The sequence below is a fragment of the Rattus rattus genome, chromosome 1 (genome assembly GCF_011064425.1).
Source record: "Rattus rattus isolate New Zealand chromosome 1, Rrattus_CSIRO_v1, whole genome shotgun sequence".
Taxonomy (NCBI): Eukaryota; Metazoa; Chordata; class Mammalia; order Rodentia; family Muridae; genus Rattus; species Rattus rattus.
The window spans coordinates 90,805,726-90,829,697 of record NC_046154.1 but is presented as its reverse complement, the minus strand read 5'-3'; the positions used below and the strand labels follow the sequence as shown (position 1 = coordinate 90,829,697).

The following is a 23,972-nucleotide window of genomic DNA, read 5'->3' as shown; positions in this document are numbered from 1 at the left end:
CAGCCTAGCCTCTGAGCCAAGTAGTGATGTAGAAAAGTCCTTGGCATACAAAGAGCTGAACTGACAAGTTTTCTGGACTTCCTGAAAACTAGTGGCCTCATGCATGGCCAGGAGGGGGCGCTGCTGGCCTAGCTACACTATACCAGGCCAGCCCAGGCTCCCGACCCTTGTGAAGGTTTATTTCTGGTGCCAGTTAACAAGGTCTCTGGGTTGTGAGGGATAGGCAGTGCTCTCATTAGGTTTCCTCAAACCTTCAGTCTTGAGGCTCCAGAGGAGAAGAGCTACAGAGAGAATTCTTTGGGGCACTCACAGATAAGAAGGAATTGGAACTGGGGGAAGAAGACAGACGTCTTCCCTGGGCATGGTGCCTTTAGTGACCCTCTTCCCTAGCACAGACCTAGGCTGGAGCCTGCTGGTCTATGAACTCATTTTCTCCGGCTTCTGTGCCCTCTCCTGTTTTTAGCAGCAACATCACAGGCTGGGCTTCTCTCAGACTGCAGCCTGAGGTAGTGAAGTACACAGGCAGCAATCCTCTGCACGACATTCCCCATTTAGCTGCAGTCTGGGTGGATGGGAACTGGAAGGAGGTATCCACACAATGCCAGAGCGACAGCCAGACGGAGAGTACCTGGGAGAGCATTAGGTGGCTGTGGAGGGTGGGTGTCCAGAGTTCTGCAGCTGCCTCAGACCCATGCTCTGTAGCTGCCTCTAATAGTAGGCATCGTCTTTTGAATGTCTGGGGTTCACATTCCTAAAAGCTTAGACAGGACTTAGTATCTGATAGGGACACAGTAGCCAGTGTTCATTGTACCGGGGGTTCTATATGCTTTGTGTAGGTGATCCAATGTAAACTTGACCACTAGTCTTCCTTTGCATACCCTTTTCATGTGCCACATCCTCATTTTCAAAAGAAAACAGACTTATGAAGAGGTGAGTTCACTTGTCCAGCCTCCGTAGCAAAGGAATGGGAGCCCAAATGGGAGACTACTCTGCCTTGGGGCTCCTATCCTGACGCAGAGAGCTACTGGTCTCTGGATTCCTTGGCTTAGAACCTATTGCAGAGGGTCAGGCCCCATCTCTAGGCTGCTGCCCCTAAACCCCAGGACAGGTGTGACTGCAGCTTCTAAGGTCCCAGCACCTTTGTGCCAGGCACTGCATACCTGCCTCACCCCAGAGCCCTGGACTCCCAAGTAGCAGGCGTATCATCCTAGTTAGACAGGCAGGAAATTTGACCTCCAGATTGGCTAAGGGGCTGAACTCAGCAGACGTGGGAGCTTAAGTTTGACTCAGCCTCCAGAGCCGAGCTGCCAGCCTCTACCAGGTATAGCGCCACACACCATCTCGGAGGTACTGACTGGAGCATTTAGGCTTGAGTAGCTTCAGAAGGAGAAACGTGCACAAGCTAGAACGTTTAATTAAGTTTACTTGGCTTTGCGATTTGGATGATGAATTCTCTTTTTGGATCTTTGAGTTCAGTCAGCATTTTACATCTCAGAATTACGGAGACCAAAAATGAAAAAAGATTATTCAATCACGAAACTAAATATGTAGAAATTAAGTAATTGTCCAACGATCCACAACACCCCACCACCACCACCCCACAAGTTTAGAGCATTCATACTTTAGGTTATTCAAGCTTAGAACTACTAAGACTTGCCCTGTTTGTTAGCAGTGAAAAGCTCACGGGGGCTGGCCAGGGATCACAGACTGGGGTGTGAAGTAGAACAAGGGGCCTTTAACCCTTTTTTCACCAGCAGCTTCCTGAGGGCTAAAATCTGCCTCTGGGAGGAGCAGCCTTGCTAAAAATGGTTTTTGGCTAAAAATAGCCAGTCCTGCCACCCCGGTGGGCAGAGCCTCCTTCCCTCCCTCTTTCCTGCCCAGCAATTTGCTGACTTGCCCCCCCTCCTGTTGCCACGGTAACAAGGGAGGTGGGTCACAAATAACTGGGTCTGGCTTTCTGCCGGGGGCTGGCCCCAGGGGCTGTCCTCTGCAAACACATGCCCCTTTCACGCTGCCTCTCTGGGTTGGCCAGCAGGGCTGTTTTTCTCTGCTCCCCCCCCCTACCCCGGTCCCTCCCATTTCCTGGCTCCGCCTGTCTAAGTCCCAGCCGGGCTTGTGCCTCAAGTCCAGTCATCCTGGCCAGGATTCCAGAGACAGAGTGAGCGCGCGCGCAGGGGCTCCGGCTCTCTGCGGTGCACATTTACCTCGAAGCCTAGGAACCCGGTGGGAGGCAGGAGCCAGAGACCGCTCAGTTCACACCATCCCAAGTCTCAAGGTGGGGGCACTCCTCAGAGATGCTCCGAGGCATGTACCTCACGCGCAATGGCAACCTACAGAGGCGGCACACCATGAAGGAGTAGGTGCCCCTCGCTCCAGCCCACGGCCTCCTGTGCCCCAAGTTTGCAGGGGTTGGTGTGGACTAAGCTGATCAACCCTCTTCTCTGCTTCCAGAGCCAAGGATATGAAGAATAAGCTGGCCATCTTCAGGCGGCGGAATGAATCTCCTGGGGCCCAGCCAGCCGGCAAGGCAGACAAGACAACCAAGTCCTTCAAGTAGGTACCCTGTGCATCCTGGGACTTTGGGGGAACTCTGGCTTGAAAGAGTAGGAACAGGCAGTGGTGGTAGGGAAGGGGCTTTGTCTACTGGATCCTGCTACAAGGTGGTGGAAGCTGTTGTTGGGGGAACCTGGTGTCCAGCAAGCAACTCCTTCTAGAAGCTGCTGTCCCGGGGGAGAAGGCCAGGCGGCAGTGTGGGAGTTAGAAGTAGAGTAGCTACCCAGGTTCTGGTCCTTATGCGTTCCTCCCCTCACCTTCAGGCCTACCTCTGAGGAAGCCCTCAAGTGGAGCGAGTCCCTGGAAAAGCTGCTGCTTCATAAATGTGAGTAGGGTCAGCCACTCTGCCTCCCCCTTCCTTCTTACCACCCCACCCCTCTTTCTGTAACTCAACCTCCAGAGTGTTCGCCAGAAGTGCCCTGACTGTCTCCTAGTCCCAGGTAGTTGCCGTTCCGGCAGGGCACACGAAGGTCCTTAGTTTAGCCTTTGGGTTGGCTCCTGCCAGCCCCTCCCTGCCTGTGGGAGCCAGCCCTGCCTACCAAAGGCCGTTGGGACCTGTGTGCTCAGACCATATTCTCAGAATAAGGCCAAACATTTCTGTGTACTGAGGGCTCACACTGGGCCAAGTGTGGCTGTCTCCTCCGGGGTAAGGTCCCCTTGGATCTTTGCAGGGCTCCAGGAGATGGGATTGATAATCTTTATTTTACAGAGGATGACACTGGGGTGTAGATAGGGGGGAAAGCCAGACCAAGGCCCCAACAAGACATCCACAGGGCTAGGACTGTATCCATCTCTCCATTGCTCTGTGGGTGGGAGAAACTCCTTGTTCCATTCCCAGCATGTCCCCTCTCAAGGCTCTTGGAGGAGGTGCATGGTGGGGTGCTAAGGGCAGGCAAGGCAGACTGCCTCTCACTCCGGCCTGGTCTCCCCTCTCACAGATGGCTTAGAAGTGTTCCAGGCCTTCCTTCGCACAGAGTTCAGTGAGGAGAACCTGGAGTTTTGGCTGGCTTGTGAGGATTTCAAGAAGGTCAAATCGCAGTCCAAGATGGCAGCCAAAGCCAAGAAGATCTTCGCTGAGTTCATCGCGATCCAGGCTTGCAAGGAGGTAAGACCCCCGGCCCAGGAACCTTTCTGCTGCAAGGAGGCAGCCAGCAGCTCAGGAAGGGAAGAGGCCACCCCAATGACTCTTACAGCCTCTAGCCTGCCAGGTGGCCCAGTGAACAGAATGTTGATTCCATGACAAATGGCCTAGTTAGACACTACTGTGCGCTTGGCACATGCTGAGTTCTTTAGGAGCTCCTGTGTTTAACTTCAAATGGCATTCTCAACTCCAGATGTTATTCTTATTTTGGAAATGAAAGAGAGCCCGCGCTGGGGCAACAGCTCACTTTAGGTCAAGGGCTTGCTTTGCAAGCATAAAGGCCCAAGCTGGGTCCCCAGAACCCATGTAACACACAGGCCAAGTGTTTTGAGGTACATGCTTGTAATCCCCTCTGAGGAGGCAAACAGGAGGATTCCCTCAGGCTCACCACCGGCCAGTCTAGCTTCATTGGTGAGACCCAGGTCAGTGAGAGATCCTGTCTTCAGGTAATGTGGATGGCATCTGAGGAAATAACTGTCGAGGCTGTCTTCTAGCCTCCACATCCATGTGCACCTGTGTGTGCACATACACAGACACACACACAGCCACACACAAGATGAAGAGTCTGATCAGCAAAGCTCATTCCCGCTGAGTCTCCACTGTGTGGGCACGCAGGCCTAGGGCTCGCAGCTCTCAGCAAAAGCTCCTTCTAACCCATATACAGAAAGGCAGCAGAGGGGCAGTGTCGGGGGGAAGGGCGCTATCTCAAGGCAGCTAGCCTGTGAACCTCAGCAGCCTGACCCCAGGAGTGGCATCACCAGCAGCACTTGACAAATCCAGGTCTCGTGGCCCCTTGTAATGTCATCTGATACAGAAGAGGCTGGAGTGCCTCCCGGGTACGTGGCCTCCAGTCAGCCAGCCCTGACCATGTCCCTCTGTGACTCCACAGGTAAACCTGGACTCGTACACACGAGAACACACTAAGGAGAACCTGCAGAGCATCACCCGAGGCTGCTTTGACCTGGCACAAAAACGTATCTTCGGGCTCATGGAAAAGGACTCTTACCCTCGCTTCCTCCGCTCTGACCTCTACCTGGACCTCATTAACCAGAAGAAGATGAGTCCCCCGCTCTAGGGACCACCAGTATCCAGCTCAGCGTTCACACCAAGCGGAGCGGGCTCCCTGCCCACCCGCCTCCCTTCCCTGTGACGGAGGGGACAAGTAAGCCCCCAGAGGCTGTGTCTCCGGACAGACAGATGGACATTTGAATTCGAGGCCTGGGCCGAGAGAGACCCAGGCCACTACAGGAAGTAGGAGGACCAGCCGCATCGGGTCCTTAACGTCCTGGTACGAGGGGACCAAGGGCCCTGGCAGGTCAGGGCCCTGGAGGAGCCGGATCGGGAGCTGTGGCTCCCTGCTTTGGAGATAATGGAGTCTTTGCGCTGACCAAGTTCCTTTGAGAACTGGCTGGGGTTGGGATAGGAGGCCCAGGCCTGGGCTCAGGGTCCAACCTGGGGGGCTGTTGGGCCTCACAGCCCAGACCTTTCCCCATTGAGTTTTATTTATTTAAACAGTAGTTGGATGCTTGGCAGATGAACGGTAATAGGAGAGCCCTCACCCTGTCAGTTTTCTTAACTTACAAGTGCAATGTCTTACCCAAGGCCTTGAGAAGGCCGCCTGGAGGTGTGGTCACCATCTTACAGTTTCAGGGCATTGCTGGTCCCAGGAACCAGTGGCGGCAGCTGGGCCTTCTAGACTGACATGACCTTGGAGGGGATGCTGCAGAAATCTGGCACCCACCCTGGGTACCCAAGAGATCTGGGAAAGCATAGTGCCCTCCGGCCACACAGAAACAAGTGCTGGGGGCAAATAAAAGGCCTGTGTTATTCTCATTCTCTGTGTATTCCTGGTCTCTGTGTAGTCCTGGTCTCCAGCCTTCGTGGATGTCTGGGTCAGGAGGCCTGGGAGGTGCAAGGTCACTCCAACTGATACTTCTTTCCTGCCACCACCTGCCGGCTCCTCCGGGAGGGCGGAGGGCACTGCTTCCCTGGGGAGGGCTGCTTCCTCTGCGGGGCCACATGCTTCTGGGGTTCTTGGCATCTACCCTCAGTTTCCAAAAGAGGACAGTGAAGAAAGTCTGGTGACTTGGGTAAGATCCTGAGGCAGCAAGTAGCAGAGACAGAGTCTAACTGAAGCCTGATTGGCTGTAAGGGTTGTGCTCTTCCTGGTCCTGTGGTGGCAGTTCAGAGGGGTGGCTAGCTGCCTATGTGACCTTTGGTCAGTTCCTCCGTTTCCCTTGCCACCTCCTGCACTTTTAATGGCATATTTAGATGTAGTGAGATGGATGGAAGAGACAGGAACCGGGCCAGAGTCTTGGGTAGGATGGTAGTAAGCTCACAAGGCTTCCCTAACAGAAATAAGACCGGAAGAAGAAACAGGAAACGTGACTCCAGAGCTGCTCTGAGGACGTGGGCCTTTCTCTCTCCTTTGTGTCTTTGTTTCCTCTCCTGTGTAGCGAAAGACACATATGTATAAAAAGCCTCCTACAAAGGAATACTCCAGCTAGGACCTGGACCTCTTGTCTAGAGGGGGCAGAGGAGGCCCCAGAGCTCAGAACCAAGCTACTACTGGAGCTTGCCCTGATGTACACATACAACCTCATGAGGCATGGTCCAGGGTGAGACTACCTCTTCTGGGAGACTTAGAGTTTCAATGGAGCTGGTGCATGCGAGTCTAGACGGAATCCACTAGGACCAGCGTTTCTCATCCTGTGGGTTGAGACTGCTTTAGGGTGGAAGGATCCTTTTAAAGGGGTTGCCTAAGTCCATCAAAAAACCATAGGTATCTATAATTCACAACAGTAGCAAAATCATAGTTATGGAGCAATAGCAAAAATAGTTTTATGTGGTGGGGGCCACCACAGCATGAGGAACTGTTAGAGGGTTGCAGCGTTAGGAAGGCTGAGGACTAAGGTAGTAACCCTAGATCTTTTTTCTTGCCTGGAGTGGTGGGCACAGGTCTGTCCACCAGGGAGCCGGAGGTGCAGAGGATGTAGCCTAGCCTAGCAGTCCCTCTCTTCTCTGCCATGCTAGGTCCATGCACTCCTCCCCCCTGCACAGGGAGAGCATCAGAGCTAGTCATCTCCATCAGGAAGTTTGGGGGCTGAGCTGGAGGGGGTCCGTGCTCCTACTCCCATCGCAGACCCGGGGCTTCACTTGGCAGGAGTGGGTGAGCTGACCACCTGACTTCTGCCTCTGTGAATGCTATGCATGGGCCTGCCTTGGAAACAGCATCTGGATGCTAGGCTAGTTCCCTGCTTTGTCAGTGAAGCTCTGGCAAGCACCATCAGGGTCAGGTGTGGCTATTCTGTCTCCAAAGGCTGTGTGGAATGGTGCAGTTCCAGGTTTGAACCCTGTTGATGCTACTGACTCGTTCTAATGCTGGCTGTCTGCTATGGGGCTCCAAGCCTTACATTAGGGAAGATGTATTCTTAGCCCTGGAATGAAGCCAATGCTTATGAAGGACTTACCCTGGACCAGGCATGGGGCAGGGACTCCATACATGTTGGAAGCCATTTTGTTCCTCCAGGAGAGTGCTGGGTCTTCCTTCCCCAGGCCCTGGAAAGCTAGCAGTAGGCCTAGTCAGTGAACCTATTTGAGCTTGTAAACAGTAAAGGCCTTTCTCACAGTGGATCCTCATTAAGGCTGAACATTCGGGAAGCAGAGCTCTGTTTCTAGTTGAGAGCAATTCTCAACTAGACATTTCTCAGGCTTCTTCCAGGACCTGAGCTGGAAGACTTGACACCTGAGGTCTTGGGAGGACTGCAAAGCCACTTCCTGTTTCTCCAAGAAGTTCAAAGCAGAGTTAGATCAGAGTTTTGGACCCCGATGCCCACCTTGGCCTGGCCTGACTCTTCTGTAGCGTCTTGTGCTTGGAAGACACACAAAACTCAGTCTTCTTTCTTGGGGTTTCAGTGATGTAGCCATGAGCCAGACCCTCTACCTTCCAAACTCCAAGTTGCCGTGGAAACCAAAGTCCAGGAGAACAAAGTCAGGCGGATGGAATTCCCATTTCGGAAGGCCCCGTTGCTTCCATGACTCATGCGTCCCCCGGTTCCTTTGGCTGCAGAGTGCCTTTGGCTGTGTGCAGCAGCTGGAAGCTAGACTGGAAAGGCGCTGGGTTCTCCTGTACTGGCCCCACTTGGACTCCCAAGTCTGTGTTTGGGCACACCGTCCTACACACTGCTAGGCTTTCCCCCCCTCACCTGTATAGGGTTGTTCAGAACTCCTTGTCTAGCATCCTGGCCTAGGCAATGGGGGTCTCATGCTAGGAAGGCCTTTTCTGCACATCCTCTCACACAGCCTGGAAGACTGGCACAGCAGTTGCTACTCTACTGGGCGTCTGTGACAGCTCACTTGAGCTCCCTGTGTGGGTGAGTCAAAGCCCTCTTGCTCAGACCAGTATGTAAGCAACTTATTTTTCTGTGCTATTCTGGCCCGGGACTTTCAGGGTCCCTAGGCTCTCCAGCCTGCAAGAAACCAGCTGGTGTAAGCTGCCATCCAGTCATGAGTCCTTTCCTAAGTTTCTGCTTGCATTTTTTCCTGGCAGGGATGTAATTATTTCCTGAGGGTATGCGGGGAGGGCCTGGAGGTTTTTTAAAGGCTCTCAACTTCTGTCTAGCTGAAGAGAGGATCCTTAAGCAGGCCCTGGGAAGCCTGTGTGGGGCTTCGGTCTCGGTGACTACCTATAGACTCTATGTCTCCGATAGACCTCTCTGTCCCCCAGCTCCATCCAGATATCAGGTTCAGACACCCAGCCCCAGCCCCGTTTCCTTCTTAGAGTTCTGAACTCTTACTTAAGCCACAGCCGCTGGGACATACCTTGTTTGCTTAAGCTGGCAACATCTGCCTTTGCCTGTCTCCTCCCCGCTCAGTGAGTCAGGAGAAAGAAGTGCTCAAGCCTCCTGCCATGCTAGTGCCCCAGGATGGGGAAATTCCTGGGGAAAAGCTGTAGGGCTATTTCAGGCCAGTTCAGAAGAGAATGTTGTCAGCGAGGGGTGGCAGGACAGGCTACAGATGAGAGGAGTTCCCTCTACACAGGTGCACATTGAACATGGAGCGTGGCCCATTCCCCGTCTCCGCTCGTCCTCCCAGCAGCCCAAGGCAGCTAAGGCTGACTTTTATCACACAAAAGGGAAAGAGAAGGTTCTGGGGAATGTGGGTGAGCATGGGCAGGCACAAGACCTTAGTCCTCCTCAACCCCCCAAACCTACCTTACACAGAGCAGGGGCTGGGGTGGGGCAGAGAAGACCCTAGAGGAGGCAGCTCAGTCTGCAGCCCTCAGGGAGACACAGGAAATAGGGAGAGATGAGCAGGACCACAGGGGAACCAAGCCTTCGGGTCTGTGTCCAGGGCTTGCTTTTCCTGCCCGGTCTTCCTGCGCCAGCAGATGGTTCCATCCGAGGAGTTCAGTTCATTCCAGGCCAGGACCAGAGTGGCTGGAATAGGCCCTTTGGATGCTGGTGGACCGGGGTTAAGTCATGTTCATGTACTTCTATACTGTGTGGCCTCAGGTGAGGCCCATCACCTCTCTGAACCCCTGATCCCTCATTTATGAAGGGAGAGTGACAATAGGTCTCTACGCATGAGAACAGATGTGAGACCTGTGCAGACCAGCTGCCTGCCTTCCATCCCCAATGCTCTGGGTCGGTTTCCACTCAGGGACTTTGCATCCCTCCCCCTGCTCCTTAGTGTGGCAATGAAGACGGCTCAGTTAATATGGATGGAGGATTAACTTGCCTGGCTTTTCTGCTCAGCGAAGAGCTGCCATTGTAGCTGCTGTCATGGAGCTAGACTCAGGAGTTACAGAAACGGAAGATCTCTATCACAGAAAGCAAATGGACATGCCTGCAACCCACGGCCAGCATGCAGTTTCCATGAGCATCATGCTCCCAAGTGCCTTTTCGTTGTTGCTTTGTATCCTAAAAATGCAGCTTCTCCCACACAGCCTCAGCTCTAGCCATCAGTGAGAGGTGAGGGGGCTATGGAAACTGGCAAAAGGCAAGAGCCAGTTATCTCTGAGAAGGTGCCTCAGGTTGTCCCATGTCAGTCCTGACCTTATCACATGGTCACACTGAGTTATAAGGGAGGTTGGGAATGTGGGTTTCATCTAGATAGCAATGTGGCCAGTTAAACAAACAAACAAACAAACTACAAAACAGAGGTTTTATTACTTTGGGACTCTGAAGTAACTAACCTAAGGGTACGACAGATATTGAGGGACAAGCAGCCGCTCATCCATGCAGCCACCTATTCTCTCCAGGCTGTGGAAGGCAAGTGGATATCAGTCAGCTACCACATGACATGTTACAAAACCAACTGCCCCAAGCTCAGTGGTTCAAAAGCCACCATTTCTTCTCCCTCATGCTCTTCCTATAGCTGTCATCAGATGATCTCAAAGGAACTGTGTGGGCTGGGTCCCCACCATGGCTGGACACAGGTCTTCTTCTGTGACCTGGCTCTCCAACATACGAGCCGGTGCCTGTCTTCCTGGGAAAGTTCCCACTGTCACGAAAGCAAGGTTTTATTTTAAATTTTGAGGTTCTGAAATAAGTATACATTCACAGGAAATTGCAAAAATAGCACAGAAAAAAACTAGCCCCCGTCACCTAGTACCTCCCGAATAGGACATCTTACATGATTACAGACCAGCATCCAAAATGGAAACCGGCATTGTATAGCATGTGTGGGGTTTGATGTCAGTTTGTCACAAGTGTGGATTTGCGGAACCACTACCACAATGAAGCTGCAGTGACACAACGACAGAACAATTCTGTTACCACAAAGAGCTCCCTCAATGCCTTTTATAGCCACACGCACCCCACCCCCACCACCTCACCAGCAACCACCAATTTGTGTTCCGTCTGTATAATTTTGTCATCTCAAGAAGGTTGCACAAATGGAATCATACTGCATGTGACATTTGAGGTCCTGTTTCTCATTCACTACAACGTCTTTGAGATGTAGCTCAGCCGTTGTGGTATCGGTGAATCAGGTCTTTTTATCACTCGCCGTGTGGATGTGTGCCACAGCCTGGTATCCGCCTGTTGGCCTGTTGAAGGACACGTTGACTGTTCTTAGTGTCTGGTTAGTCCATCTAAAGCCACGGCAAGAAGTCATGTGGAGTTAGGTGAGGTTGTCAGTTCCCACTTCTCTAGGCAGATGACCAGAAATGCAATTTCTGGGTCGTGCGGTCAGTGTAGGCTTACATTTTAAAAGGCTGACAAACCATTTTCTACAGTGGCAGCCCCATACCATAGAAGATTATTTCCTGGCCGCTGGCAGCAGGTGATGTCGCTCTGTTGGCCGCAGGTGATATCCTCTGTATCTTAGTTTCATCACTGCTGTTCTGGGGCATGTGTGGGTCATACGGCATCAGTCTCACTTCACATCTTTCTAAGGACAAACCAGTGATACTGAGCATTGCTTCGTACACTTGCCGGCCACTTGCACGCGCTCACGGGTGAGATGCCCATTTCCTACTAACATTGTTTACTTTGGGGCTTATTGGTTTAATCTTATTTTTTTTTAAAGGGCAGAGTACAAAATAATAGCTCTCGTTAAGACATATTCATAAACACAGATCATTATATTTTGTTCGTGTCTCATTCTCTCTTCTCTTGTACCCATTTCCAAGAGAGTATGTTGCATATTCTATATGCGTGTTCTTTGTGGAATATCTCACCAGCAAATAATTGCTGGCTCATTCTCTTGTCTTTGCAAAAACTGTTAGTTTTCATGGGGTCCAATTTATTATTTTTTTAAGAATGGATTGTGGTCCTGGTGTTCGACCTAACAACTTTTCTCTGAGATGCGCAGGCTCTAGATTTTTTTCTCTAATGTGTTTTTTTCTAAAAGTTTTATTGTTTAAAAATGATCTTTATATATTTATATTCATGTGCGTGAATCTCTATGGGCATATGTACAAATGCGTGCAGTTGTCTGCAGAGGCCAGAAGAGGGCACTGGGGCTGGGGTTATAGGTGGTGTAGCCAAGGTATAGGTGCTGGGAACCAAACTTCGTCCACTGGAAGAACAGCAAGGTTCTCAATCCCTGAATCACCTTCCCAGCTTCCCACAATTCCTTAGGTTTTTGTGTTGAAGTCTATAATCCACTTTGAGCTAACCCCTTGATGCTATATATTAAATCGAGCTTAATCTTTTATGCAATCTCTCCAGTACTGTTGGTTGAAAAGACTCCGTCCTTTTGAGTTGCTTAAGGAAAAGAAACCAACTTTATGGGGATAGTCACCTGCAACGGACAATTCAATAACGTGGTGGGGGGAGGGGTTATGCTTGCTTTTGTTTCAATATTTTCAGGGTTTTACAGGTAGTGTTACAATCAGCTTCAGAACAGTTTCAACATTTCCACAAAATGCCTTCCTACCCATTAGGAGCCATTTCCCTCCCTTAGTCCACCCCCTAATCTGTTCTGTCTCTGCATTTGCCTGTGCTGGACATTTCATGGGGATGGTGTCACCCACTCTGTGGCCTCCTCCACACGCCCTGACGGTCTGAGGCTCAGCGTGTCAGCCCTGAGTCTCTCTTCATTACCTAGAACCTTCCACTGTGTACAATCACACTTCACACAGCACACCGGGTTTCTATGTTCCTTCGCAGGTGCCTGCTTTTGTGGTCGTTGTTTTTGTTTTGTTTTGTTTTGTTTTTGAGATCAATGCCACGATAAATATTCATGCGCATGGCCCGGTCTTCAGCTCTCTTGAGGATGTGTTTAGCTGTGGGGTGGCTGAGGGAACTCTGTATGTAACCTCCTGAGGCACCTTCATACTTCAGCAGCTTCAACTCCCACCTCAGTGTAGGGGTTCGGTTTCTCTCCATCTTCACCGGTGCTTGTTCCAATGGCAGCTGCCGTCCTCAAGAGTGTGCATCAGGCTGCTGCATCGCTTCTGGACCCGGCAGGAACCCGTGGCTCTGCTCTATCTATTGGTCTGCTTTGGAGCTCTCTGTTCTGTGGATCTGCTTTCCGCCCCTCAGCCAACACCACACAGCCTTGATTGATGGAGCACACGCATGAAGTCTGGGGATTGGGCACAGTGGTCCTTCCTTCCTTCCTTCCTTCCTTCCTTCCTTCCTTCCTTCCTTCCTTTTCCTCCCTCCCTCCCATCTCTCTCTGGTGTGTGGCATATGTGCAGATGTGTTCCTGTGTGTAGGTGCTCACGTGAACATGTACAGATGGAGGTCACAGGGAACTGTTGGCTTCAATCTTATTTTTCAATACAGAAATTTTCACTAAAACTAGAGGTCACTAATTCAGCTGAGTGGCCAGCAAGTCTCAGGGATCCTCTTGTCGCCACCACCCCAACGCTGAGGTGATGGGCACAGGGTGCTCTGCCTGGTTCTTCATGTGGATGCTGGTGATGGAATTCCAGTCCTTGGGCGTGCGTAGCACTCACTTTACTGGCTGAGCCATTTTACAACCATTCATTCATTCATTCATTCATTCATTCATTCATTCAGTCAGTCAGTCAGTCACTCACTCACTCATTCATTATTTTGCAGAAAGGTTTCCTGTAGCCCAGGCTGATCTAGGACTCGCTCTAATAGATGAGGAAATAGCTGAGGATAACCTCGAACTTCTGGCCTCTGTGCCTCCATCTCCTGAGAGCTGGGACTACAGGAATGCAGCCATGCTTAGTTTGTGCAGTGCTGGGGATCAAATCTGGGGCTTCATGCTTGCTAGGCAATCATTTTCTTTGGGAAATTATTTTAGCCATTCTGGTTGCCTTACTAACTGGGGGATACTCTTATCTAATATACAAAGCCCTCTTGAGATCGTGATAGTTATTGCTTGGGGAATACAGTTTGGTCTGTGTGCTGTGGTGGACCTCCCACTCCAAGAGCATGGGTGTCTCTCTGTTAAGTCAGACTCCTACTACTTCTGTCAGCATTTGTTGCTTTTTCACATGCAAATCTTAAATGTATTCTATTACATTAGTACTCAGTCCAGCTTTTTTTTATTTCTGTTAATGAACACCATGACTTAGGGAGGAAAGAGTTTATTTCACTTTATAGCTTATAGTCCAACATCCAAGGAACTCTGGGCAGGAACTCAGGGCAGGAAGTCAGGGCAGGAACCTGGAAGCAGGAACTGGCAAAGTCCATGGAAGAGTGCTGTCTACTGGCTTGCTTTCCAGCTCAGGTTCATCTACCTTTCTTATACAACCAAGGCTCACCTGCCTAGGGATGGTGCCACCCATAGTGAGCTGAGCCATCTTACTTAGCAACTAGAAATCAAGAAAATGCTCCACAGACATGTCCTCAGGCCAAGCTGATCAAGGCAATCCCCCAGTCTAGGCTCCCATAGATAATTCTGGGCCAAGTGAAGTCACAACTAAAACTAAGTGGGTTGTACCTCACCCATTCCCCCTCTCCCCCCAAAAAAATACAAAAATATTTTAGAAGTCCTCCAACCTCCAAGTGCTTTGGGTTTCTCTGAACAGTCATGCAAATAGAGACAGTTTAACTTGTTTCTTTCTGATCTGGCTGTCTTTGTCAACACAAGGTCTTATCTAATCTTTCCTCACTAAATAGAGCAACGGGAGCTTTTGCAGATGACCTTTATACGGAGATTATCTTGTGTTGGTAAAGTCACGTACAGTGTGGCACATGTGCATGCATCTGTGTATGTGTGTGTACAAGTGCAAAAGCACAAGTGTGCATACCTGTATGTTTGCATATAAGTACACGAGTGTGTGTGTGTGTGTGTGTGTGCAAGCCTGTGTATATTAGATGTAGGTACATGTGTGTGAGCGTGAGTGCAGGGTCATTTGGAAACCAGACATCAGTCCTCACCTTCTGCCTTGTTTGGGGCAAGGGCTCTTGCTTGTCACTGTAAGTTTCAGGATAGCTAGCCCTTGAGTTTTGATGGGTTCCTCTGACTCTACCTCCGGTCTCAACATAGAAACACTGAGATATTAGCTGTATAATGCTATACATGGATGTTAGGTAGACAAGACTGTACTGGGATGTTAAGCGCACAAAACACTGTATTGGTATGTTAGATGCAGAACACTGTATCTGGCCTTTATTTGTGTTCTTGGGATTCAAACGGTGTGTCAGGCACTCTAGTCTCTGAGCAATCTCCTTCAGTGCTTTAATTTTTTTCTTAACTTTATCTTACATGTGTCTTTCTTGCCTTCCTATTGCTGTGATGAGGCACCATGACCAAGGTAACTTATAAAAGAAGATATTTATTGAATAGGGCTCATGGTTCCAAAGGATTAGAGTCTGTGATTATCACAGTGAGTAGTGTGGCAGGCAAGTCATGGGAGCACAGTCCAGGAGCAATAGCCGAGAGCTTAAATATCCTGATCCACAGGCACGAAGCAGAGAAAGAGAGCTAGCTGGGAATGAAACCTTAAATCCCTTCCCACAATGACACACCTCTTCCAAGATTACACTTCCTAGTCCTTCCCAAACAGTTCCACCAGCTGGGCAAGGATTCAAATATACAAGCCTATGGGGACCATTCTCATTCAAATCACCACAAGATCTATGGTTGTGTGGCTTTCATGGATGTCTGTGCACCATGAGTGTGTCTGGTGTGAACAGAGGCCAGGAGAGGGTGCTGCATCCCCTGGAACTGGAGTTACAGATGGTTGTGAGCCACCATGTGGGTGCTGGGGGTCAAACCCAGGCTTTCTGGAAGAGCAGCAAGTACTCGTAACCACTGGGCCATCTCTCCAGCCCCTTGAATGCTTTTTGCTTTGTTTTGTTTTGTTTTGTTTTGTTTTTACAGCAGTTGATACATTCATGTGACTTTCCTTCTTCAGCCTATGTGATCATTCCCACTGATGGGGTCTTCCTTCCACTGATGGGGTCTTCCTATCAAAACACCCTGACATCCCTGGAATAAACTTCATGTGTTAATGTGTATATGCTGAGGGGTATTTTTTTTTTCTTATACTGCTGTCTTTGGCATTTCCATCTCTCAAGCAGACTTAGCCACTCCTGAGGCCTGGAAAGACATGCTATGAGCATTCACTTTCCTCAGCTTTCAGCTTCTGTGTCAAGGATTAGGAGTACCCCCCACCCCCCGAAGAAGTGTGAGGGAAGGTCTTGGAAGAAAAGGTGCCCATGGGGGATGCCTACAAGTACAGGAGAGCCTACCTAGTATTCAGGGCCCTCTAAGAAGAGCCTGAGCGGTTCCTCGATTCTCCCCTGCAGTAGGTAGATCCTGAGGCAGCGAGGCCCCCTCCTCATTCCATGGCTTCTGTCTTCCTTCCCTAGCTGTACTGTCCTGTTTTCGCAGGCCCTTCCTCCCAACCCTTGCCAAGTTGAGCTAGCTTACCTCTGAACTCTGAACTCCACCAGGCTGTGGACATGCCACCGGGTTCTAATCCTCCGGAACCAGAGCCAACTTTGGATTTTCCATTGAGCACTTTGTGATGTGCGTTTGGGCTCCCAGGTCAGCCTGACCTGGGAGTTGACCAAGCTAGGCTTCACCAGAGTGGTGGACAGGAAGAGCTCAGGCACCTTCTGACCCCAGAAGCCAGATAAGCTGCTGGACCCAAACACTGCTGGGCTATTTTTAGCTCATGGTTCCCAGCAGGGAATGCCTAGCCTGTTTAGGGTCTGGGGTGGGTGGGGAGAGTTGGGGGGAGGGAGAACAATGAGCCTTTGAGCCCAGGCTGGGCCTGTGAGGCCTGAGAGGAAAGAAGCAGTTATGAGAGCAGGACCAGGGCTGGGCATCTGGGTAGAGGCGTCATTCCCCCACCCCTACCCCCACCCCCGTTCCTGCCCACAGGAAGAACCTCTACCCCAGCTCCTCCAAGTTTCCTGCAGAGCCAGGTGCTGGCTACTCAGTGAAACAGGAAGGCCAGGCTGCAGCAGCGGCCCTGCTGCCATTCCCACAGCCCTTTCTGGGGTCCCTGCTCAGCCTACAAGTCTTCACGTGTCTATCAGTGTGGCACAGATGTGGACAGTGAGGCCCTAGGGCAGAGGGATCTACACAAAAAGAAGAGTCAAGATTTGACCCCAGGACTTCCCTGCTCCTCTGAACACTGTAGACCCTTCCGTCTCAGGCTTCCCTGGGATGACATGGATCACAGTATCTCCTCCATAGTGGCTCTGATCCCATGAATGGCCTCGGTCAAATGGCTTGCTTTTCCTTTGGCAGCAGTTTACTGTCCTGTAAGTGGCGGAGCTTTCTGGTAAGGTTATGTGTAGCGACAGGATAGGGGGGTTGGGCTCAGCAGCGGGAGCGCAGCAATGATGGAGGAGCGCCATTTCTGTTATCACCTTAGCCCACATCTATCCTTAAATTCACTGAGCAGGATAGCATCAGGAACACTCCTCACCTGCTGTAAGGTGCACAGAGGAGGCTGCCAGGCAACTTCACTCTCTAGCCAAAGTTCTGAACAGCACTGGGAATTTTATCATAAGGAGCATGATGGGACACGGAGACAGGAAGGAGCATGATGGGACATCAAGACAGGAGACAGGGAAGCATCCAGAACTTTCCTTGAGGCCAGGTTTTTCTCTTCGACTGCTTAGGGATGGTCTGTGCTTAAGAGATAGCTGACAAATTCCTCAGTGGCCATGTCTGAACTTGGGATGTGTCTTAGGGTTTCTATTCCTGCACAAACATCGCAACCAAGTTGGGGAGGAAAGGGTTTATTCAGCTTACACTTCCACGTTGCTGTTCATCACCAAAGGAAGTCAGGACTGGAACTCCAGCAGGTCAGGAAGCAGGAGCTGATGCAGAGGCCATGGAGGGGTGTTTCTTACTGGCTTGCTTCCCCTGGCTTGCTCAGCCTGCTTTCTTATAGAACCCAGGATGACCAGCCCAGGGATGGCATCACCCACAATGTGCTGGGCCCTCCCGCCTTGATCACTAGTTGAGAAAATGCCTTACAGCTGGGTCTCATGGAGGCATTTCCTCAAGGGAGGCTCCTTTCTCTGTGATAACTCCAGCTTGTGTCAAGTTGACACACAAAACCAGCCAGTACAATTGACCCCTTGTCAACTTGACACACAAACACATCACTATTAAGCCTCAACCCTTACTTTCTTATTCATTCCCAAGATCTAAATAACTTTAAGAGTCTCACGGTCTTTACAAATTCTTATGTATTAAATTTTCAATCCCTTTAAAATATCCAATCTCTTTTAAAATTCAGTCTTTTTACAATTCAAAGTCTCTTAACTGTGGGCCCCACTAAAATACTTTCTTCCTACAAGAGGGAAAAATGTCAGGGCACAGTCACAATCAAAAACGAAATCAAACTCTTAAATGTCCAATGTCTGGGATCCACTCACAATCTTCTGGGCTTCTCTAAGGTCTTGGGTCACTTCTCCAGCTCTGCCCTCTGTAGCGCACACCTTGTATTCTAGGCTCCAGATGCCTGTGCTCCACTGCTGCTGCTGCTCTTGGTGGTCATCTCATGGTACTGGCATCTCCCAGAATACTGCTGTCTTCTGCTGCAACTAGGCTTCACCAATAACCTCTGTAGGCTCTCCCCATGGTGCCAAGCCTCAAATCCTTTTCACGACCCCTTCAGTCCTGGGCCATCAACTGCAACTGAGGCTGCACCTTCACCAATGGCCTTCCATGGCCTCTCCCAGTGCTGAGCCTCAGCTGCTCTTCATGACCCCTTCCTGCCTTCAAAACCAGTATCACCTGGGTGACTCTTACACATTACCGGGTCCAGCCACAGCACGAGGTACAACCTTGGCTATCTCTGGAACACAGTCTCTTTGTACTCTCAAACACTTCCCAGAAGATTTCACCTCAATGATGCTGGTCTCTTCTTAATCACCGCTAATTTCTTAGCTCCAGCTGACCAGCATCAATAGTCCCAGTAATGAAAAGGTTTTGCTTTAGTAGTTCTGATACCTTGTTAATCACAGCTAACCAAAACCACAGAATCAAAACAGCAACAGATAAGAGTCTTTAACCTTCTCTCTGAAATTTCATAAGCCAGGCCTCCATCTTCTGCACTATTCTCAACATTATCTTCCAAGCTCCTACAGAACATCCCACAGGGCTCTTAACATACCAATGGCTCTTCTAGCTCAAAGTTCCAAAGTCCTCCCACTGTCCTCCCCCAAACATGGTCAGGTTGTCACAGGAATACCCCACTTCTGGTACCAACTTGTCTTAGACTGGGTTTCTATTCCTGCACAAACATCATGACCAAGAAGCAAGTTGGGGAGGAAAGGGTTTATTCAGCTTACACTTCCATATTGCTGTTCATCACCAAAGGAAGTCAGGACTGGAACTCAAGCAGGTCAGAAAGCAGGAGCTGATGCAGAGGCCATGGAGGGGTGTTTCTTACTGGCTTGCTTCCCCTGGCTTGCTCAGCTTGCTTTCTTATAGAACCCAGGATGATCAGCCCAGGGATGGCATCACCCACAATGGTCTAGGCCCTCCCCCTTGATCACTAGTTGAGAAAATGCCTTACAGCTGGGTCTCATGGAGGCATTTCCTCAAGGGAGGCTCCTTACTCTATGATAACTCCAGCTTGTGTCAAGTTGATACACAAAAACAGCCAGAACAGGATGTCAGTTGTCTTGTGCTCACGGTTGGGGTACACTTTACTAGCTCACAAACCTCAGGAAACTTTGCCAGCCAAATGAAGACTGTGCTAAGGCCTTTAGGGTGGTGTAGGATGTGGGGTGCTCCCAGAGCAGGCGTGGGGCAGAGAACAGCTGTGAGCAAGAAGGGTTGAAGCACAGACACCACAGAACCACTGGGAGGGAAGACCATGCCAGCCCAGTGGGCAGGAACTCTAGCCATTGCACCTCCACAGGCCAGCAATGACAGAAAGAACTGGAAACACTAGGCAGTTCCCATGGAAGATTTCTACACTATCCTGGAGAGGAAGATGTCCACACTCTCCTGGAGGGAAAGCTTCCTAGAGGAGATGCCAACTAGGGAAGTCTTGAAGGGCAAGTCAGATTGTCAGCGGAGGGGGATGGCATTCAGGGACCCTGAGAGGGCAGAGGCCTGGTGTTTCTGAAGACTTCAGGTAACTGAGTGCCTCTACCTCCCAGCAATGTGCCAGACACTAACGAAGCTCTTCCTGCAGATTGTAGCAAGCACGTGGAGCAGCAAGGAGATGGTGAAAATGTACGCATATATTGGAAGTTGGTGCTGGCCACACACAGGGGGGATTGGAATATCCAGCTGAAGACCAAGGACTTTATTCCTATGAGGGGAGCATTGGGGCTCTGAGAGGAAAGGGCCAGGTGAAATGTCTCCAGGAAGAGACCAAGCTGTTGGTATTTGGTGAGTTCTTAGGGCTGAGAGCAGCGTGGGCTGAACCACAGTGCCAAGGATGCCAGTGGGAGGTAGGGAAGGGAAGGTTGCCATAGTCCTAGTGAGGTCTGGTGGCACTGGCCTCATGGCCTCCTATTTGTGGAAGCACAGGATAGTGACTTTCCAAGAACTGCTCTTTGTTTCTCTAAGCTTCTGCTGGGACCCAGGGAAGCCTGACCTTTGGATCAGTGAAGCCTAGCTTATAACTCTTGGTTACCCAGGGCAGCTGGGGACAGGAACAGGACACACATCGATCAAGCGCCTCTCTTGTGCCAGGCCCATGTGCCAGATACTCTACACACTCACTCAGAATCCTCTAACCAGCCTTAGAGGCGGCAAGTTGAAGTCTCTACTTTACAGAGGAGGGAACTGAGGCTCTGGGTGAGAGGGAGGCTGGGAAGGCTTCAAATCTGGATCTCTTTCTTTTCACCCTCGACACCCAGCTCCCAAGAAGGTCTGGTGGTCTCCAGCTGAGCTGCATCAGTTCCCAAGAGGTTAGAGGTGAACTCTGGAAGGGCAAGGGGAGCATGGGACACAGGTCAGGCCTGCCAGCTCTCTGGGACAGATGGGTAGAGAGCAAGGAGAGAAGCTCTACAGTCTGGTGTGCCCAGGAGAGAAGCTCTACAGTCTGGTGTGCCCAGTAGCATTGCTTCCCACCTCCTCCTCAGCTTGTTCATATCTGCACTGCAAAGACTCTGTGCCCCTCCGCATGGACCCACATACCTACAGACTGCCCCCAACTTCGTTGACTTGATCTCAAAATGTAGAAAGCCTTCTCTTGGCTCCAGGCTGTCCTCTTGGGTGCTGGTGGCTGCCAGGGGTTTGCCTTCCCTTCTCTCTCCCCTCTGAGCCTCTTTACTCCTTCAACAAAGCAGGTCGCTGATGCCTCCCGATGGACAGGTGAGAGAAGGATCTAGGCCATGTTCATAGAAGCCTCTAGAGGCAGCTCTCGGAGCCTTTGCTGGGCTGTAGTGGTGGCTGCTGGGATTGCTATGGTGTCCTTGTTGTCACAGATTTTTTTTTCTGCACCTCCCCTCTCCTTTCTGGCACTGAGGTGCTTTGAAGGCCAGTTCAACCACAGCTGTATTGTCTACTGCTATCTGTGCTGTGGGATTTTGGGGTGTCACCAGAGGCCAAAGTCTTATGACTTGGGGCAAGACAGGTGGGTAGCAGGGTTTTGAAACGTGACTTACCTTTCAGCAGCCTCTATTTGTCATGCTATACATATAAGAAAGATATGAAAAAGATGGACTAGGGAGAGGACTGTAGCCTCGGTTTCAACTGGTTCTGGCTGGTACTCAGAATGGACCCAGCTACATTTCCTGGAGACTGAGCATCAGATCCTATAAAAGTAATTTTTATTTGCCAGATCTAATTGTCCTCTCTGAGGCTTACTGCTGAATAAGCTTGCCCTTTCTGGTTCTTTCTGAAATCTGGCTGGCTGGTTCAAACTCAGCTGTTCTGACTGAAAACACTTCTCCAAGCTGACTGATTCAAACTGGCTTCTCACTGAATTGCTCTGCTTAGAAACACTGAAATGGAAATTTCTGGTTTATTTAACAACTCGGTTGTGTCACATGATATTTTTCTGGACGCTGTCTTAAGAGAGGGCATGCGATGTTTTGCTGAAAACAGACACTTGAGAGACACTTGTGATATTTAGAAAGAATATATATAGAACCCTGCAAACAGTGAGAGGATGCTATACCACACAAAGCTGGTCTTCACTGGTCTTCACTGGTCTTTGGTGGTCTTCACTTTGTAGAGAGAAACACACCAAAAAGCTTCTAGTGGTATTCTGGCTGATGTTGTCTACTTCTGATGCCAGTTTGGTGGGAGCCTTGCTGTTTCTGCTGGATCTTGTGCCTGCTAATGACTCATGCTTGCTGTTTGCTATTGAACTGAACTGCTGTTATCCTGACAATGAAGAGTGGAATTGCCCCAAGGAACTATTTCTCAGCGGCTCCACAAAACCCTTTTCCTATTAACCTTCTTTCTTCCTTACCTCTGGTCAGTGGGTTAGAAAGGAGGTTGAATTGTTTAAGAACCCTAAATAAAGTAGGTTTTGAAAAAAAATCTAAGCCTACAAAAAAAACTGCCTCTGAATTCTATGAACTGAGCATCACTGACCACACTGACTGCACTCAACTGAACCCAACTGCATTCAACCAAACTGCACCAAACTGCACTGAACTGCACTCACTGAACTGCCCTCTTCTCCCGATGCGCTCTGTACTGCTCTTAGGTAGTCTCTCATTCCTGTCTGCCTTGTGAGAGTTGGGCATATCCTATCTGATTCATTCTGTCAAAATCTTTCTCTGACTCGTCACTTTAGGATCAAAGGTGTATACTAAGGATCAAAGTCATGTCTGTATTTCAGCCAGAGGGATTAAAGGTGTGTGGTTTGTCTGCATTCCAAATGGATCGCACAGACTAGAAGGTGTTTGGATGTAATCCCTTGCCAGAGCAGCCATATTGCTGGATTGAAATGTCTCTACAAGAGCCACATGACACACGCTGAAGACATAATATTGTGCTCAAATAGCTGTAACAGTACCCATTCTACATGCACACACAGGACCCACAGAAACAAGCCACGGTACATACACCAGGTGTTCACACACACACACACACAGAGGCATGAATGCACACACTTGCACACCACCAACACAATTAGCTCCTTTCGATTGAGCAATTACTTTTAACAATAACGCTCCAGAGTTCAGTGAAGCTTGTAAGGAGCTGGGATTTCCTTCGCCCCAGTAGCATCTTTGGATGACTAGGAACCGGCTGTGCACTCTTGGGACGATGGATAACAGCTGTACATTTTTTATTCCCATCGCAACTTGTGTGATCAGATAGATCCGGGCACCCAGAGGGAGCATGGCATAACCGGGGTCCTGGGTGTAGACACGGAGTGAAGCTACCCGTGACAGCTAAAGTTAACTGTCACTTGACAGAATCTAGAATCACTTAAGCCTCTGGTCACGATCGTGGGGATTATCTTGATGGTGTTAAATGATGTGGAGAGATCTATTTGGAGACTGGAGAGATGGCTCAGTGATTAAGAGTGCATACTGTTCTTGTATAGGACCCAAGCTCGGTTCCCAGCATATACCCATGTCCGGTGGATCACAACTGCTGTAACTCCAGTTCTATGGGATCCCCCTGGCTTCTACAGGGACCTGTGCTCACATGCACACACAGACCATACATATAACTTAAAATAACAAAAATAAGAGTCTTTAAAACGAAAGACCCACCTTTAATGTGGGTGGGACCATTCTCTAGTGGGGAGGTCAGGGACCCTGGATTGTATAAAGTACATACAGTGAGCTAAGTACTAGTGTTCATCCAACCCACTTTGCTTGCTAATTCTGATGGGATGTGGCCAGCTTCTTAGGCTCCTGCTGCCTTGACTCCCCTGTGGTGGGCTGTGAGCTAAAACAAACAAGTAAACAAATCTTTTCTCCCTTGAGTTGCTTTTGCCAGAGTATGTTTACCACAGCAACAAGAAACCAACACATCCCTTTTCAGTCACACTTTTCTGGTGGCACTGGGGGCTTGAGACCCTAGTGGCCCAGGTCCTTTCAGCTCCTCCACTCTCTTTCATTCAGCACATGGGTCCCTTACCTCCACTGCGCATGTGCGTGCTTCTGCATGTTGGGCTGCAGGCATGATGTCCGAAGGCACAGCCTGCCCATGAGCTCATCCGCTCGGCCCTCTCCTGGAGGAGTCCCCTCTGGAGACTGCCTTGCCAGCTCCACCCAGCAGGGCAAACAGATGCGAAATTGGAGCAAGCCCTCCTCTTGGGTCAGGAAAGAAAATATTCCTTTCCCCCCTTCTCTCTAAAAATATGCTCAGGGCTTTTTTGAGACTCAATGCAATAAAAAACAGCTGTGGCTCCAAACACCCCCGCAGCCTTCGCCTGGGGAGATGGAAAACAAAAACAGGCTCTGAAGGCAGATCGGCGCGTGTCCCAGCGCTGGCTCGGCTG

The 23,972-nt window shown here is 50.2% G+C and overlaps 1 protein-coding gene across 5 annotated transcripts in view; it reads left to right on the top strand.

Annotated features, from left to right (window-relative positions):
• Rgs3 (regulator of G protein signaling 3) overlaps nucleotides 1–5,527 on the top strand; it is a 122,801-nt gene extending 117,274 nt beyond the window's left edge. For 4 of the 5 annotated variants that reach the window (XM_032903143.1, XM_032903152.1, XM_032903178.1 and 1 more), the window contains 4 exons: nucleotides 2,452–2,553; nucleotides 2,817–2,878; nucleotides 3,492–3,658; nucleotides 4,584–5,527. In XM_032903143.1, the coding sequence (XP_032759034.1) occupies nucleotides 2,452–2,553; nucleotides 2,817–2,878; nucleotides 3,492–3,658; nucleotides 4,584–4,769 (517 nt within the window). In that variant the 3' untranslated portion in view covers nucleotides 4,770–5,527. Of the gene's footprint in view, nucleotides 1–2,125; nucleotides 2,357–2,451; nucleotides 2,554–2,816; nucleotides 2,879–3,491; nucleotides 3,659–4,583 lie in introns of those variants that run through there. The other variant, XM_032903197.1, reaches the window with a different exon arrangement.
• Nucleotides 5,528–23,972: the final 18,445 nt, after the last annotated feature.